The sequence below is a fragment of the Pygocentrus nattereri genome, chromosome 12, assembly GCF_015220715.1.
Source record: "Pygocentrus nattereri isolate fPygNat1 chromosome 12, fPygNat1.pri, whole genome shotgun sequence".
NCBI classification, from domain to species: domain Eukaryota; kingdom Metazoa; phylum Chordata; class Actinopteri; order Characiformes; family Serrasalmidae; genus Pygocentrus; species Pygocentrus nattereri.
This window is the reverse complement of record NC_051222.1, coordinates 40,294,287-40,310,331: the sequence shown is the minus strand read 5'-3', so window position 1 is coordinate 40,310,331 and position 16,045 is coordinate 40,294,287. Positions and strand designations below refer to the sequence as shown.

At 43.7% G+C, this 16,045-nt stretch overlaps 1 protein-coding gene across 3 annotated transcripts in view; it reads right to left on the bottom strand.

The window, feature by feature from the left end:
- The window catches only part of LOC108413824 (acyl-CoA dehydrogenase family member 11-like), a 45,225-nt gene that overhangs the window by 15,061 nt on the left and 14,119 nt on the right, over positions 1 to 16,045 (bottom strand). For all 3 annotated transcript variants that reach the window (XM_017686500.2, XM_017686499.2, XM_017686498.2), the window contains 2 exons: positions 14,610 to 14,750; positions 7,569 to 7,661 (listed from right to left, as the gene is read on the bottom strand). In XM_017686500.2, coding sequence (XP_017541989.2) covers positions 7,569 to 7,661; positions 14,610 to 14,750 — 234 coding nt within the window. The remainder of the gene's footprint in view (positions 1 to 7,568; positions 7,662 to 14,609; positions 14,751 to 16,045) is intronic.

Below are 16,045 nucleotides of genomic sequence, written 5' to 3'. Positions count from 1 at the left end.
CGGAAAGCCAGCTTTCACATTTCAAGAACGCTTCAACCGCCAGGCCTCGGGACACGTGATCCGCCGGATTCAGGCTGGTATTGACGTACCTCCATTGTGAAGCCTGAGAGTGCTGTAGAATGGCTGACACCCTATTGGCCACGAACGTCTTGAATCTGGAGCTTTCACTGTTCAAGTACTTGAGCACAACTGTGCTATCCGTCCAGTATACTGAGTCGTGGAGTTCCAATTCAAGCTCTTTCTTCAGCAGCTTGTCCATCTTGACTGCAACTGAGGCCGCAGTTAACTCCATCCTCGGTATGGTCGGGGATTTCAAGGGCGCTACTCGTGCCTTCGCCATCATTAGAGAGGATTGGGTCTCTCCAGCTGAGGAGCGTAGGACAAGGTAACTTGTGGTTCCATAAGCGTCTTCACTTGCGTCAGCAAAATGGTGTAGCTGAGCGAAGACCGGCGCACCAAAGGTCTCTGATTTGATGCATCTGTCCACGCCAAACACCTCTAGCTGTTGCAAGTCTGACGTCCACTTTGTCCATTCCTTGATCACATCAGCTGGTAGGCTGTCATCCCAGCTGTACCTTTGGCGACATAGATCTTGCAGAATTCTTTTGGCGGGCAGTACCACTGGAGCAATGAACCCCAGAGGGTCAAAGATGGAGCTCAGGAAGGAGAGCAGGCCTCTCCTGGTGTGCGGACGCTCTTTGAGGTTGATCTTGATCTTAAACTGATCCGTCTCGGCACACCACTGGATTCCCAGCGCTCGCTCCATTGGCAAACTGTCCATGTTCAAGTCGAGATCTTGAAATCCTTGTGCTCGCTCATCCTCAGGAATTGAGTTGAGTAACTTCCTGCTATTGCTTGCCCATTTGGTTAGCCGAAAACCACCTCTTACCAGCATGCCTCGTAAGTTGGAGCACAGAGTGACTGCTGCGTCCTCATCAGCTACTGACTTGAGGCAGTCGTCCACATAGAAATTTTTCTTCACTGTGGTGGCAGCTTCATGCCCAAAGTCATCTTCAAAATCAGTTGCACACTTCTGCAGTGCGTAGGTCGCAACACTCGGCGACGAGGTTGCACCAAAGATGTGCACCTTCATCTTGAATTCGGCAAGCTCGTTCTGATGATTTCCTTCCGGCCACCAGAGAAATCTGAGTAGATTTGTATCTTCTTCCTTCACTGCCACTTGATAAAACATGGCTTCCACGTCTGCCATAACAGCGACACTTTCTTGCCTGAACCGTGTGAGGACGCCAACTAGCGAACTTGTCAGGTCTGGTCCCTGTAGAAGCTGTTGATTCAGCGACGTTCCTCCATAGCTTGCTGCGCAATCGAAGACAACGCGCAGCTTGCGCTTGACTGGGTGTCTGACTCCGTGATGGGGCAGATACCATGTGCTTCCTTCAGTCGGTTCGCATTCAGCTCTGTCGATTTGAACTGCGTAGCCTTTCTTGACAATGTCTTCCATGAATGCAACATACTCTGCACGGTAGTCTGTGTCTTTAATGAATCTTTTTCTCAAGTTCAGTGCACGTTGTTCTGCGACTGATCTGTTGTTGGGCATGCACAGCGATTTGTTTCTCAGTGGAAGGCAAATACTGTAGTGACCATCTTGCAATTGTGCAGACTGAGACACCATGTTCATAAATTGGTGGTCTTCTTTTGACATTTCAATGTCTTCACTCAGACCTGCATCGGGAAAGTCCAGCTTGAATTGCTGATGCCAAAGCTCTTCTAGCCTGGCTACTGAGATTCGGTTAGCTGTAACTGCAGGCGACCTGGTTCTCAGTCCGTCATTGCCTCCTTTGAGAGGACCGTTAACTGTCCAGCCTAAAGCCGTTCTTACAGCATAAGGGCCTTCATCCACACTGTTCACCACCTGAAGCGGTTCCATGGCCTTGGGGATGTTAGCTCCGATGAGCAGACCTACTTCTGCTTCAACGGCTGGAAGCTTCACCTCCTTTAGGTGAGGCCACCTACTGACATCCTCTTGGCGTGGGATATTATCCTTTGTCACAGGAATGGCCTTCTGGGAAAACACCTCCGAAAGTTCAATAAACTGGTCACCTTCCAGGTTACTGATTTCCAGTCCTGTTACTATACGCGTGTTCACCACGGACTCATTCCCCATGGTTCTCAAGGAGATGCTTGTGCGGCGTCCATTCAGGTTCAGCTCGTTTATTAGTGACTCAGTAGCAAAGGTAGCGGAGCTGCCTGGGTCCAGAAACGCGTACGTGGTCACTATCTTGGTTCCTTTCTGTGCCTTGACTTTTACCGGAACTATGGACAGGAAGCAATCTTCTTTACCGGCCCCGGTGACGGTACATACTTCAGTTGCTTGAACAAGAGCGTTTGTCACAGCTTGCTCATCTTTACTTTCTTCGTCTTTCTTTGTTTCGTCCTTTGACTCTTTGAATGTGATGTGTAATAGAGTGGGATGTGGACGAGCACATTCTTGACATTGAGCCTTCTCTGTACAAGTGTTGCTCATATGGCCATGTTTCAGGCATGCGAAGCACAGCCCTTTGCCCTTTAAAAACTCTATCTTTTCCTTGTGTGGCTTCTTTTTGAATCCTTTGCAGACTGAGAAACTGTGATGATCTCCGTTGCAGTATAGACATGGTTTCCCATTAGCATCCACTGATTTTGTTTTGTTAGATGTTGAGCTTTCGCCTTCTTTCTTGTCTTTGTTTTCTGCAGACGAAGCAACGGATGTTGTGAAAACTTTCTTGGATTTGGCCATGTCTTTGTCTTGTGCTTTTGGTTTCTGTCGAACTGAATCCTTTGTGTTGGTGGTGGTGTTGTCCTTTATGTTCCCATAGAGAGGGTGCAGTAAGTACTTGACTTGTTTGTTTACAAATTCAACAAAATCCTTGAACTTAACTCTTTTCTTTGTTTTCTCTTGCAGGTCACAGGCGTATTTTCTCCAGGATTCCTTCAGTTTGTAGGGTAGCTTGCTAGCTAATGCCTTGATGCATACTGCATTGTCCAAGTCTTCCATGTAGCTAATGTCTGCCATTGTGTTTGAGCAGCCAGTCAGGAACAATGCAAATGACTGTAGTGCAGCGCCATCTTCTGGTTTAATTGTCTGCCAGTCCATGGCCTCCTTTAAGTATGCCTCTGCAATCTTGTAGTCATCACCGAAGTAGTCTTGCAACATTTGTTTTGCTTTGGCATATCCTGTTGAAGGTGGCATGTGAATACAGCTTTTCACCAACTCGTGTGGCTGTCCACTTGTGTACTGCAGTAAAAACTGCAAGCGATCACTTTCATCCTCAGTACGGCTTTCAATGCCATGTTCAATGGATCTAATAAAGGATTTATACTCCAATGGGTCTCCTTTAAATGTTTTAATCGTGAGATCGGGAAGTAGAGATGCTTTGTGGTTCTTCACTAAGTATTCGGTCACATTGGCCTGTTGTGTTATGGCTTGGCACAAACTATCCAGCACAACTGTGTCATTTCCTTTCTTTCTTACATCCATTACATTTTTGTTTGATTTAATAGGCAAGCTCTGTTTAAAAGAATCATGTTGGGAATAATTCAGTACCGGTGTGACAGGTCTTGGCAGTTGTGGAGCACTTTTCACTGACATTTTTTCTTCTGGCACCTCAGACCCACCAATGCTCACATCATCCTGCTCATCTTCATATTTTTGTAGAACTTGTAACTTAGCATCAGACTCAGCTAATTTTGTTTTAATTTCATGCAGCTCTTTCTTGGCTTTAATTTTCCTTTGTTGAGCCTCAAGCTCTGCTTCCTCCTCTTCAATGGCCATTTTTTCCATAACCGCATCTGCCTTAGCTTTTAGTGATACATGCTCAAGCTCTGCTTGCATTTTCATTTTGGAGGAAGATGACTTTACAGTAGAATGTCGTGAACTAGACCTTTTTGAACGGACTGATCTGTTATCAGCTTGCCCTGCATCACATTCACGTTCCTTAGCCTGCTCAGTACGTTTCATGACTTCTGACATCCAATTTTCACATCTCCAAAAGAAATCATTCATTGAGGCTTGTTTGGGCTCAAAATACTTCGTTTGATTTCCCAAAAATTCTTCCTCACTCATGTATTGCTCCAGACTAAAGTTTAAGTCGGAGAATTCGGTCTGTAAAGCACTGAAATCGACACGCAGCTTATTCTTAACGAGGTCGGCGTTCGTATCGTCCGCCATTAATTCCTCAAAATGCTTAATCATGCTAGTAAGCTGGGCTAGCTTGCCCTTACGCGCATTCAGTATCCTGGCTTTATGATCTTCCATTCCTTTTTCTGTCATCTTTACAACTCTTTTCTGTTCTTGCTGTTGCATGTTAGCTTAAATCTTTCACATCCACATGAATTAGCGAACTTTTAAGCATGTAGCTTTCCAATGCATTCCACTTATTTATTAGACGTCTTTTTTGAATCTTAACTGACACACGGCCAATCCGTCACAGTTTTCAACTTACAGTTGTCGTTTTCCCTTCGAATGACAAGTCTCCAAATCCGTGCAGGGGTGTTCTACTTTCGTTGTCCCTCTTATCTAGTCCAGTTTTTGTATCCAGTAGTCCGTGAAAAGCAAGTTTTTTGACTGAAATGTAGGTTCTTACTGTCCTTATTGAAGCTTTAGCTTGACGCTCGTCAGACTCCCTTGTATCAAAAAACACTCCAAAAATAAATCCACGAGTCCACTTCTTCGTTTTAACTATTTACTTGAAAACTTAACACAACATTACAAAAACATAAAATATTTCCAGTAAAAGATTCTTTTAAAGTTCAACGGAGCCTGGGAAGGGCGAGGTCAAAAAACTATTGCGCTCCAATCTCCTTCTGATTCCTACTGACCACGCTCCCCTGGCATGTCAACATCACCCCCAAATCGTGGGTTTTTAATTGTCACAATAAAAGTCAGATCTTAATTACACAATATCAATGGACTGTACATATGTAAATAGTATTTTAAATCTTTATAAATCCTTTTGAATCATGAAATTACAAACAATATTTATCTTACCCATGAATTTGCATCCTTTTAAATAAAAAAAAAAAAAAAAATATTCTAACCAAAATAAACTGCATTTAGGCTCCTACAATAGGTATACTTCAACTATGAGAGACAATATGAGAAAAAAACCCCAGGAAATCACATTGGAGGATTTTTAAAGAATTTATTTGTAAATTATGGTGGAAAATAATTATTTGGTCACCCACAAACAAGAAAGATTTCTGGCTCTCACAGACCTGTAACTTCTTCTTTAAGAAGCTCCTCTGTCCTCCACTCATTACCTGTATTAATGGCACCTGTTTGACCTCGTTATCTGTATAAAAGTCACCTGTCCACAGCCTCAAACAGTCAGACTCCAAACTCAACCACGGCCAAGACCAAAGAGCTGTTGAAGGACACCTGGAAGAAGACTGTAGACCTGCACCAGGCTGGGAAGAGTGAATCTACAATAGGCAAGCAGGTTGGTGGGAATAAATCAACTGTGGGAGCAACTGTAAGAAAATGGAAGACATACAAGACCATTGATAATCTCCCTCGATCTGGGGTCCATGCAAGATCTCATCCCATGAGGTCAAAATGATCAGAAGAACGGTGAACAGAAATCCCAGATCTACACAGAGGGACCTGATGAATGACCTGCAGAGAGCTGGGACCAAAGTAACAAAGGCTACCATCAGTAACACACGACGCCGAGAGGGACTCCAATCCTGCAGTGCCAGGCGTGCCCCCTGCTTAAGCCCGTACACGTCCAGGCCCGTCTGAAGTTTGCCAGAGAGCATACGGATGATCCAGAAGAGGACTGTGAGAATATCATGTGGTCAGATGAAACCACAGTAGAACTTTTTGGTAAAAACTCAACTCATCGTGTTTGGAGGAAGAAGAATGCTGAGTTGCATCCATACCTGGGTCATTCCACTAGAATGGTTCAAATTGGACTTTGACATTTTCAAATTTTTTGCTTAAATGTATCATTGATCTGTAAACCTCACAGTCAAACATGTAACGGGGTCGAGTGTGACGGGGTCGAGTGTGACGGGGTCGAGTGTGACGGGGTCGAGTGTGACGGGGTCGAGTGTGACGGGGTTGTGATTTTTGCACAAAATGGCCGCTGCTCTACATACTGTATACCAGAGAGAGAGCACATGGCATGCATGAGATTCAGAATTAGCTTATAGTTTTGAAATAAAAAAACTTTTTTTATAAGTAATAGTTTTCTATCTTTTTTTCATGTGACGGTGTTGAGTCACTGAGTTTGGCGACCACAATATCACAAGATAAATGACCAAAATTAAATAAAAGAAGGAAGCCACTTGCCTGTCTTTGCTGTCCTGTTGTCCAAAAGACTTGAGTGATGTCACTTCTTGATGTATATGGATCATATGGATCATACCATTGTTTTTGTGGGGGAGATTCATTTGTGTTACGGGGTTGAGGGGTTACTTAGGTACAGAACTAAATAATGTGATTTTAATAAATAATTATCAATTAATTTAGAAAAATAATATCACAAACAATTAAACACAGACAGTTGTTTAGGTTGACATCAAAATATATGGACTTTTTTATAGTTGTATTTGGTATATTCTAAGTATACTTTCGTTGAAGGCCATGAGTGACATGACAAAATAGGTGGTGTCAGCAAAAATAAATAAACAAAGTTCTCATAAAAAGATCAAATAAAAAAAATACACTGTATTAAAGGAGATATTTCAATGTATGTGTAAAGCTGTTAAAATATAGATTTTTGTGACCCAGTAGATAAAATACACCTAAAGAGGAGATGAGGACTCAAAATGTGCCATTTCCATGGAATGACCCACCTACTGTGAAGCATGTGGGGGTGGAAACATCAGGCTTTGGGGCTGTTTTTCTGCAAAGGGGACAGGACGACTGATCCGTGTTGAGGGAAGAATGAACGGGGCCGTGTGTCGTGAGATTTTAAGCCAAATCCTCCTTCCATCAGTGAGAGCATTGAAGATGGAACGTGGCTGCGTCTTCCAGCATGACAATGATCCCAAATACACCGCTCGGCAACGAAGGAGTGGCTCCGTAAAAAGCATTTCAAGGTCCTGGAGTGGCCTAGCCAGTCTCCAGACCTCAACCCCACAGAAAATTTGTGGAGGGAGTTGAAAGTCCATGTTGCCCAGCGACAGCCCCAAAACATCACTGCTCTAGAGGAGATCTGCAGGAGGAACGGGCCAAAATACCAGCTACAGTGTGCAAACCTGGTGAAGACTTGCAGGAAACGTCTGACCTCTGTCATTGCCAACAAAGGTTATGTTACAAAGTATTGAGTTGAACTTTTTTTATTGACCAAATGATTATTTTCCACCATAATTTATATATAAATTCTTTAAAAATCCTACAATGTGATTTCCTGGATTTTTTTCCTCATATTGTCTCTCATAGTTGAAGTGTAGCTATGATGAAAATTACAGACCCAGATCTTTCTAAGTAGGAGAACTTGCACAATCAGTGGCTGATTAAATACTTGTTTGCCCCACTGTATAACAGACAATGAGTGTAGATCCAAGTTATGAATTTCTGATAAAGTGGCCAGTGAGTATGTACGCAAGCGTGCTGTACCTACCTGTGCGTCTCTCAGCATGGCGGGCAGCCCGGTGTCCTCTATGTAACCCTGACCTCCAAAACACTCCAAACCTTCAGACACCACGGCAACCGCCTGAAACAGAGTTCAGACACAGTTCAGAACAGGTTCATCAGAATGACGTCTGCTGGGCAGCTGCACTGCAGGTCTGGGCCGGCAATCGTTTCCAAAGCAATAACAGCATCAAATTTCTGCCACGCCTCCCTTTACACGTGCACTTTCACCCAGGGGTTCATCTGGAATTTAACCTGGAGACACTGCTCCAGTAAAGCTGATGCTCCGATTTTCCTGCAGGAGGCGCAGTAGGAACCCGGGAGGAGCACGAGACGTCTTTCTCGCTGTTATAAGTGAGTGTAGCGTGAACACGACTGTGAAGTCATGTCTCACTTTAAAACAGGACGCTGGTGAATCTGGAGCTTTTGCTCGTTTCTGGGCCGGAAAGTCTGGCACTAATGCGGCTCTCACACGTGGCAGCACACGTTCACAACATGACTGCAGGCTAAACCAGAGCTTCTTCTAAGATGCCACTCTTTCATCAGGCACTGTAAACACACAGGGTGATGTCATGCACACGGTGTCTCCCTTTATTTAAAAAAAAATCTGTGAAATTAGTAAAATGTACGACATGATGAATTATGACTATTTTTCACCAGACTACGAATAGATAAGAAAGATCTGATGTTTTAGACCCCTGGTCCCTGTGGTTCGCTGTTCAGGTGTCCGTTTGGGGGGACGCTGTCTCAGTGAAGCCTCTGCCGGGTCAGATTCAGTCAGTTCAGTTCTTATAGGAAGTGATGCAGCGCCATCTGGTGGCTAAATTTAATCACAGCCATAACGGGCCCCTCATTATGGAGTGGTACTGTACAATAAGGAATGATCAGGGGCGTAACTGGGGTCTTATGGGCCATTGTGCCAAAACGATTAACCATTTTAATATTACTTTTATTTAGTAAAACGAAGATGCAACCTGCCTGTTTATCGGCTACAGTAACGTCTCACAAGCTCTAAAGGCTTGGCTTAACGTCTGATGTCACACGTCTGCTGGAGTCTCAGCCAGTCAGTGGAGCCGGGCAGTCTAAAGGCCGTGTGAGGTTTAGTTTTATATCAGAAATGTGACTCGTGACTTTTAGAAAAGTTCTACTTGGTGGTTCCGGGACGCCATCTATGTGAATGGCAGCCTAAGATTTCGGCTCCTCCGAAAAACCTAGCTTTTTGCTCCTTTAAATCATCTAAAAACAACTGCAAGTTCATATTACGAAGTGAGGCAAGAATGGGGAAGAGGGACGTTAATAAAAAAGGCACTATGGAAGAGCCGACAAATGAGGAAATCGCAGAAAACAGCCCCGTACAAACACAAGGTAACGAAGCTAATGCTAATCCTCAAGCACACGAGGCAGCTAGTTTAGCGCGAGTCCTGAAGGAGATACGGGACTTTCGCAAAGACGCAAAACAGCAATTATCTGATATCAAGTCGGAGCTCACCAACATCAACCACAAAATAGCCGAGGCAGAGACACGGATTGAAAAGACGGAGAGTCGCGTACAGAATGTCGAGCAAGTTCTGGACAAACTGATAAAAGTAGTGACCCAGCAAGAGAACAAACTGCTCGACCAAGAAGGTAGATCTCGGCGAGAGAACCTGAGGATCTATAATGTCGCAGGAGGAGAGGAGGGGTCGTCTATGGTGGAGTTTATCGAGAGTTTTCTCCGACAAACTCTGGAGTTACCCACGAGCACCCAGCTGGAGATTGAGAGAGCACACCGCTCGCTCGTTCCGAGACCCTCCGGGAGCAACGAGGATAAGCCGCGGTCGATAATCATCAAATTTCTTCGTTACAAAACAAAGGAAGAAATTCTATGCAAGACATGGGGCAAGAAAAGAGTGCTCTGGAACGGGAGACCAATATACTTCGACCAGGACTATCCTCCAGCAATACTACAGAAACGCAGGGAATACTCCGAGGCCAAGCGAGTGCTAAAAGAGAGGTATTCGCTACCAAACCCCATTTCCGGCCAAACTGAGAGTATTTTATGAGGATGGGACGCGACTATACCACACGGCGGAGGAAGCGACTACAGATATGAAGGACAGAGGATTCCCTGTCAAAGTGACTACATCAAGAGAGAGCCTGGCTGAGCAGCTCTCCCGCTCCACGTGGACAACAGTGGGAGAACTGAGAAAGCGGAGGCAGACTGAGGAGCGGGAGAGCAATATCCGAGAGAGGCTACGAACCTTTAGAAGACAGACTTCATCCCCCTTAGGCGAGTAATACTGACTTTAAAAATGCGCATAAGCTAAAATATACCTTCAAGCTCACAACACTGCTCTGTCAGTGAAATGCATAAGAGGTTGCGTTTCTTCTGCATAGTAAGTCTTTATATTGTTTTCTGACAAACACCCCTTCCCCATTAATATCGTAACAAATACATGGGAGGAATACATACAGAAGTCAATGGACAGAGGTTTCTTTTTCTTCTTTGAGACTATTTCGGTGGGGGCCCTCCTCACACAGATGGGCGAGGCTTTCCCCCATGGCTAGATGTTCCTTCCAGCCCTACACAGGGTCTATTATTTGAGACCCCATCCTTGGAACCAGATTTATGTTTATGTTCGAGTTATATTTCTATTGTTTTCTTCTTGTTCAGGGGGTGGATCAAATAAGTTTTATGTTTGTGAGTATAATTGGCTTTCAGGATGTAAACACATATGGCCAGTGATAAAGTAAAGATCATTTCTTTCAATGTAAAGGGGCTGTTAAATCCAGTCAAACGTAAGAAAATTATATCTAAAATGAAGAAAGAACAAGCCCATGTGGTGTACCTACAAGAAACTCATTTAAGTGATAAGGAACATAAAAAATTGAAGGGTATGGGCTTTACTCATTTGTTTTTCTCATCATATAAATCAGGACATAGGAGGGGAGTTGCGATTCTTGTTTCGAGTAAGTTACATTTCGAGAAAAAAATGGAAATGGGTGACAAAGAGGGCAGATTTATTTTAGTACAGGGAAAAGTAGAGGGACAACCAGTCACCTTACTAAATATATATGCACCGCCAGGAAGTGACTTTAGTTTCTTTCAAAAGATCACTAATATTATGGTAACAAAAACAGAAGGAATCTTGATATGTGGAGGAGACTTAAATATACATCTACAACTGAAGTTGGACTCTTCGAGTGGAAAAACCAATGAACCAAAGGCACTACATAAGAAAATAAATACCCTGGTTAAGGAAGTTGGTTTAATTGACATATGGAGAGATCTATTTCCTAACAGACGGGATTATACATATTATTCTGCTCCCCATTCCCGTTACACAAGAATAGACTACTTTATAACATTCGCAACAGACAAAGATAATATACACTCCTGTGGAATAGGAACAATAGATTTAAGTGATCATGCGCCTGTATACCTGTGTGTTGACCTTGGTATACGGACAAAGAATAGTATATGGAGACTGAACACAAGTCTACTTAATGACCCTTGCTTTAAGGAACAAATTAAAGCAGAAATTACAAACTATTTGGAATTTAATGATAATGGGGAGGTTTCCCCGCCCATTTTGTGGGATACTCTAAAGGCAGTTCAACGAGGTAAGATAATAGCAATATCATCTTACAAGAAAAAAGTAAAGAATCAGAGAATGGAGGAGATACAAAGGAAACTGAAGGAACTAGAAAAAAAACACGTCATGCCTGGCGCAAAACACGTTTGAGGAAATTTTGACAAAAGCAAAATTAGACATGAAATGAATAGCTTGACTACACAAGAAATTAAAACAAATATATTATGAAAGTCGGTCTAAATCAATGAAAATACTGGCATAGAAATTGAAAAAAAAGATAGCAGAAAATACAGTACATAAAATTAAGGATCCGAGAACAAAGAAAACAAAACATAAGCTAAATGAAATTCAAGATGCCTTTGAAATATTTTATAAAACGCAATATTCTAAAATCCCAGGGGGAAGTGTGACCCAGATTGATGCTTTTTTGAACTCATTAGAGTTACCTACTTTAAATGATGAACAAAATAAAATGCTTATTGACGATATAACTGAAGAAGAATTGAATGCGGCAATCAGTAAACTTAAATTGAACAAATCACCAGGATTGGATGGTTTTACAGCAGAATGGTACAAGGAATTCCGTAACGAACTAATTCCGGTTATGCTTCCTACTTTGAACTGGGTTTTAAAAGAGGCACAAACACCACCAAGCTGGAAGGAAGCAGTAATTTCAGCTATATTAAAGGAAGGCAAGGACAATACAGAGTGCGGGACATACAGACCAATATCTGTCCTAAATATAGATTATAGACTTTTTACTTCCATCATGGCTAAACGATTAGAGGAGTTCTTACCAACTCTGATTCACAATGATCAGACTGGTTTTGTAAAACAACGTCAAACGCAGGACAACATACGAAGATCCCTACATGTCATAGATCATATACAAAAAAATAAAATAAAAGCAATGGTGATGAGCGTTGATGCTGAAAAGGCATTTGATTCAGTTAACTGGACTTTTCTTTATAGAGTTCTACACAGATTTGGCCTACACAATACGATTATTACAACTATACAGGCTTTATATAATAACCCAGTAGCCAGGATTAAGATTAACGGACATTTATCAAACAGCTTTACTATAGAAAGAGGCTCTAGACAGGGATGTGCATGGTCACCTCAGTTGTTTGCTCTATACTTGGAGATATATATGGCAAGGAAAAAGGCCTAGAGTCCGCCTTAAAACCTTACAATTAATCAAAGAAAAGGGGGGTGGGGTCTACCTTCTCTAAGAGATTATTACTTCGCAGCACAAATGAGGGCTGTGATATACTGGTGCAACCCACTATATAATGCACACTGGAAGAATATTGAGGAAAAAATAACCCCCATACCTATTCAGGCAATCCTAGCAGATGACAACTTACAAGGCTACATAAATGCCTCGAATGGTGTGCATATGACTCCAACTTTACACCGAATAAACTGGATTCCAGATTTAAGGACTGGACGACCAAGGGATTAACAGCACTGTGTACAATACTGGAAGAAGGAGCATTACCTAGTTTTGAAAAGTTGAAGAAGAAACACTTGTTAGAAAAACAAGATTTCTATCGATATTTACAGATGCGAAATTTTATTAAAACAGAGGCACAAAATGTAACTGATTTAAGGGCAGGTCTGATGGATTTGTTCAGGAAAGCATATAATGCAGATACCAGCGGTAAAATGATCTCATGTCTATATGGAGCCCTGTCAGATTTAAAAACACATTCAACTTTATACATTAAAACAAAATGGGAGAAGGAAGGAGGGATAACTATATCAGATGAAGAATGGAAACTAATATGGAGATATCAATGGAAATGCACCAGGTCCCAGTATTGGAGAGAGTTCGGGTGGAAAACCCTGATACGATATTTTCTTACACCCTCTCAGAAGGCCCATTATGATAATAACCCCCCAGTGTGTTGGAGGAACTGTGGAAATCTAAACGCAACTCATTACCATATATTTTGGGACTGCCCCGGTATTACAGTCTACTGGAAGAGGATACATAAAACCCTGCAAGAGATTTTTGAATGTGAAATTACCCTAGAAAGTAAAACTTTATATTCTGGGCTTATACCCCAAAAGTGGGAGAAAAGAGATAAACATCTAATGAACATTTTGTTGGTGGCAGCTAAGAAAGCTCTCACTAGGAAGTGGCTGTCAAGGGAGTGTCCAACTTTAAAGGTGTGGATGGATATTATAAAGGACATATATGACATGGAGAAAATAACCGCGTCTGTTAATCTTACAATGAGACGGTTCCTCTCAGATTGGGAAAAATGGGTTAAATATGTCACACCCCTTAGGCCTGATTTCATATTCACAAACTAATTATATTTCTGAACAGACAAGATCACCCCCTGTATGTATATACTGTAGTTCTGATACTGTGGATTTTTTTTTTTCCTTTTTGTTGTTGTTGGGGGCTTTATGTATAGGGACTTACAGAAATTTATGACAACTGTGTTGTTTTTGGCGTGTGTGTCTGTGCACATATACGCAAAAAGATTGAAATATGTCCCACAATGACATGTATGCTTGTGTATGACAATAAAAATATAATTAAAAAAAAAAAGAAATGTGACTCGTCTTACTTTGGGAGAAAGAAGAAAAGGAAAAAAAAAACTATTGATGTTTATGTTGTAATTAAGACCCAACAGTTCAAACGTTCACTATTTAATCACCTTTACGCCTCAATATTTATCACATTTATGACAGTAAGAGTTTTTAAAGAGTTTGAATACGAGAGGCAGAGTTTCAGCAACATGTTTTCATCTTTCATCAAGTTTTATAAACGTTTCCCAACAAAGGAGCAGAACCTGACTGGGCCTCTTCTGTGTATTCAGAGTGCTGACTGGCTCTCAGACAGACGCCTGATTAAAGCCCTGTCCAGAGAGGGTCAGTCTTCCATGGGGAGGAGGGTCACAGAATTTACCTCAGTCTAACGTTTATGATTCACACAGGACATTAAAGCTCAGCGTATATGACCCGTCTGTCTGTCCGTCTGTCTGTCTGCACAGCAGTAAAGCAGATTATATTCCATCTCATTCCTCTTCAATGCTCGGCTGTGAAGCACATTCAGCTGCTGTTTATATGAAAAAGGCTTATCAATAAAGTTTGCTATAGTTGTATTATATTATAAAAGACAATTCTGTATATTCATTAAATCGCTGATTTTGAAGGTTGTCCACGCTTCACAGAAGCAATAATAATTCAATCAATAGCAACACTTAGCATGATAATAATACATTTTATTAATAGAGCACTTTTCATACACAAAGCACCTCAAAGTGCTTTACAACTGAAAAGTTAAATGAATAAAAGCAAAAACAACGACAACAGAAAATGGAGAAGAAAGGATTAAACCAAAATGATCAAGAAATAAAATGAATAGACGGACGAAACATCATCCGCCGCGCTGCTTTAGTGGCTGTGTGGCGTTGAGGGATGTGACCGTGTACCTGTTTTCCTGAGTAGAGTTTAGCGACAGGTGTGAGCAGCCTGAGCAGGTGAGCCTCTCTTTCTGTAGCCGCTCCAGTTTCCTCTCGACCCAGCAGACGACACACCTCCATCATCAGGAGGAAGGCAGCACGGGTCTCCACCTGATCACACAGATACAGCGCTCTGACATCCAACACCTGTACAGTCATACACCACGCTCAGCCCCACCCACTCAGCCTGGCCCATTCAGCCTAAAGCAGCTCAGCCCGGCCCATTCAGCGTAAAGAAGCTCAGCCCGGCCCATTCAGCCTAAAGCGGCTCAGCCCCACCCACTCAGCCCGGCCCATTCAGCGTAAAGAAGCTCAGCCCGGCCCATTCAGCCTAAAGCGGCTCAGCCCCACCCACTCAGCCCGGCCCATTCAGCCTAAAGAAGCTCAGCCCAGCCCATTCAGCCTAAAGCGGCTCAGCCCCACCAACTCAGCCTGGCCCATTCAGCCTAAAGCAGCTCAGCCCGGCCCATTCAGCCTAAAGCAGCTCAGCCCGGCCCATTCAGCCTATAGCAGCTCAGCCCGGCCCATTCAGCCTAAAGCAGCTCAGCCCGGCCATTTCAGCCTAAAGCAGCTAAGCCCGGCCCATTCAGCCTAAAGCAGCTCAGCCCGGCCCATTCAGCCTATAGCAGCTCAGCCCGGCCATTTCAGCCTAAAGCAGCTCAGCCCGGCCATTTCAGCCTAAAGCAGCTCAGCCCGGCCATTTCAGCCTAAAGCAGCTCAGCCCGGCCCATTCAGCCGAAAGCAGCTCAGCCCGGCCCATTCAGCCTAAAGCAGCTCAGCCAGGCCCATTCAGCCTAAAGCAGATCAGCCCGGCCCATTCAGCCTAAAGCAGCTCAGCCCGGCCCATTCAGCCTATAGCAGCTCAGCCCGGCCCATTCAGCCTATAGCAGCTCAGCCCGGCCCATTCAGCCTAAAGCAGCTCAGCCCGGCCATTTCAGCCTAAAGCAGCTCAGCCCGGCCCATTCAGCCTAAAGCAGCTCAGCCCGGCCATTTCAGCCTAAAGCAGCTCAGCCCGGCCCATTCAGCCTAAAGCAGCTCAGCCCGGCCCATTCAGCCTAAAGCAGCTCAGCCCGGCCCATTCAGCCTAAAGCAGCTCAGCCCGGCCCATTCAGCCTAAAGCAGCTCAGCCCGGCCCATTCAGCCTAAAGCAGCTCAGCCAGGCCCATTCAGCCTAAAGCAGCTCAGCCCGGCCCATTCAGCCTAAAGCAGCTCAGCCCGGCCCATTCAGCCTAAAGCAGCTCAGCCAGGCCCATTCAGCCTAAAGCAGCTCAGCCCGGCCCATTCAGCCTAAAGCAGCTCAGCCAGGCCCATTCAGCCTAAAGCAGCTCAGCCCGGCCCATTCAGCCTAAAGCAGCTCAGCCAGGCCCATTCAGCCTAAAGCAGCTCAGCCCGGCCCATTCAGCGTA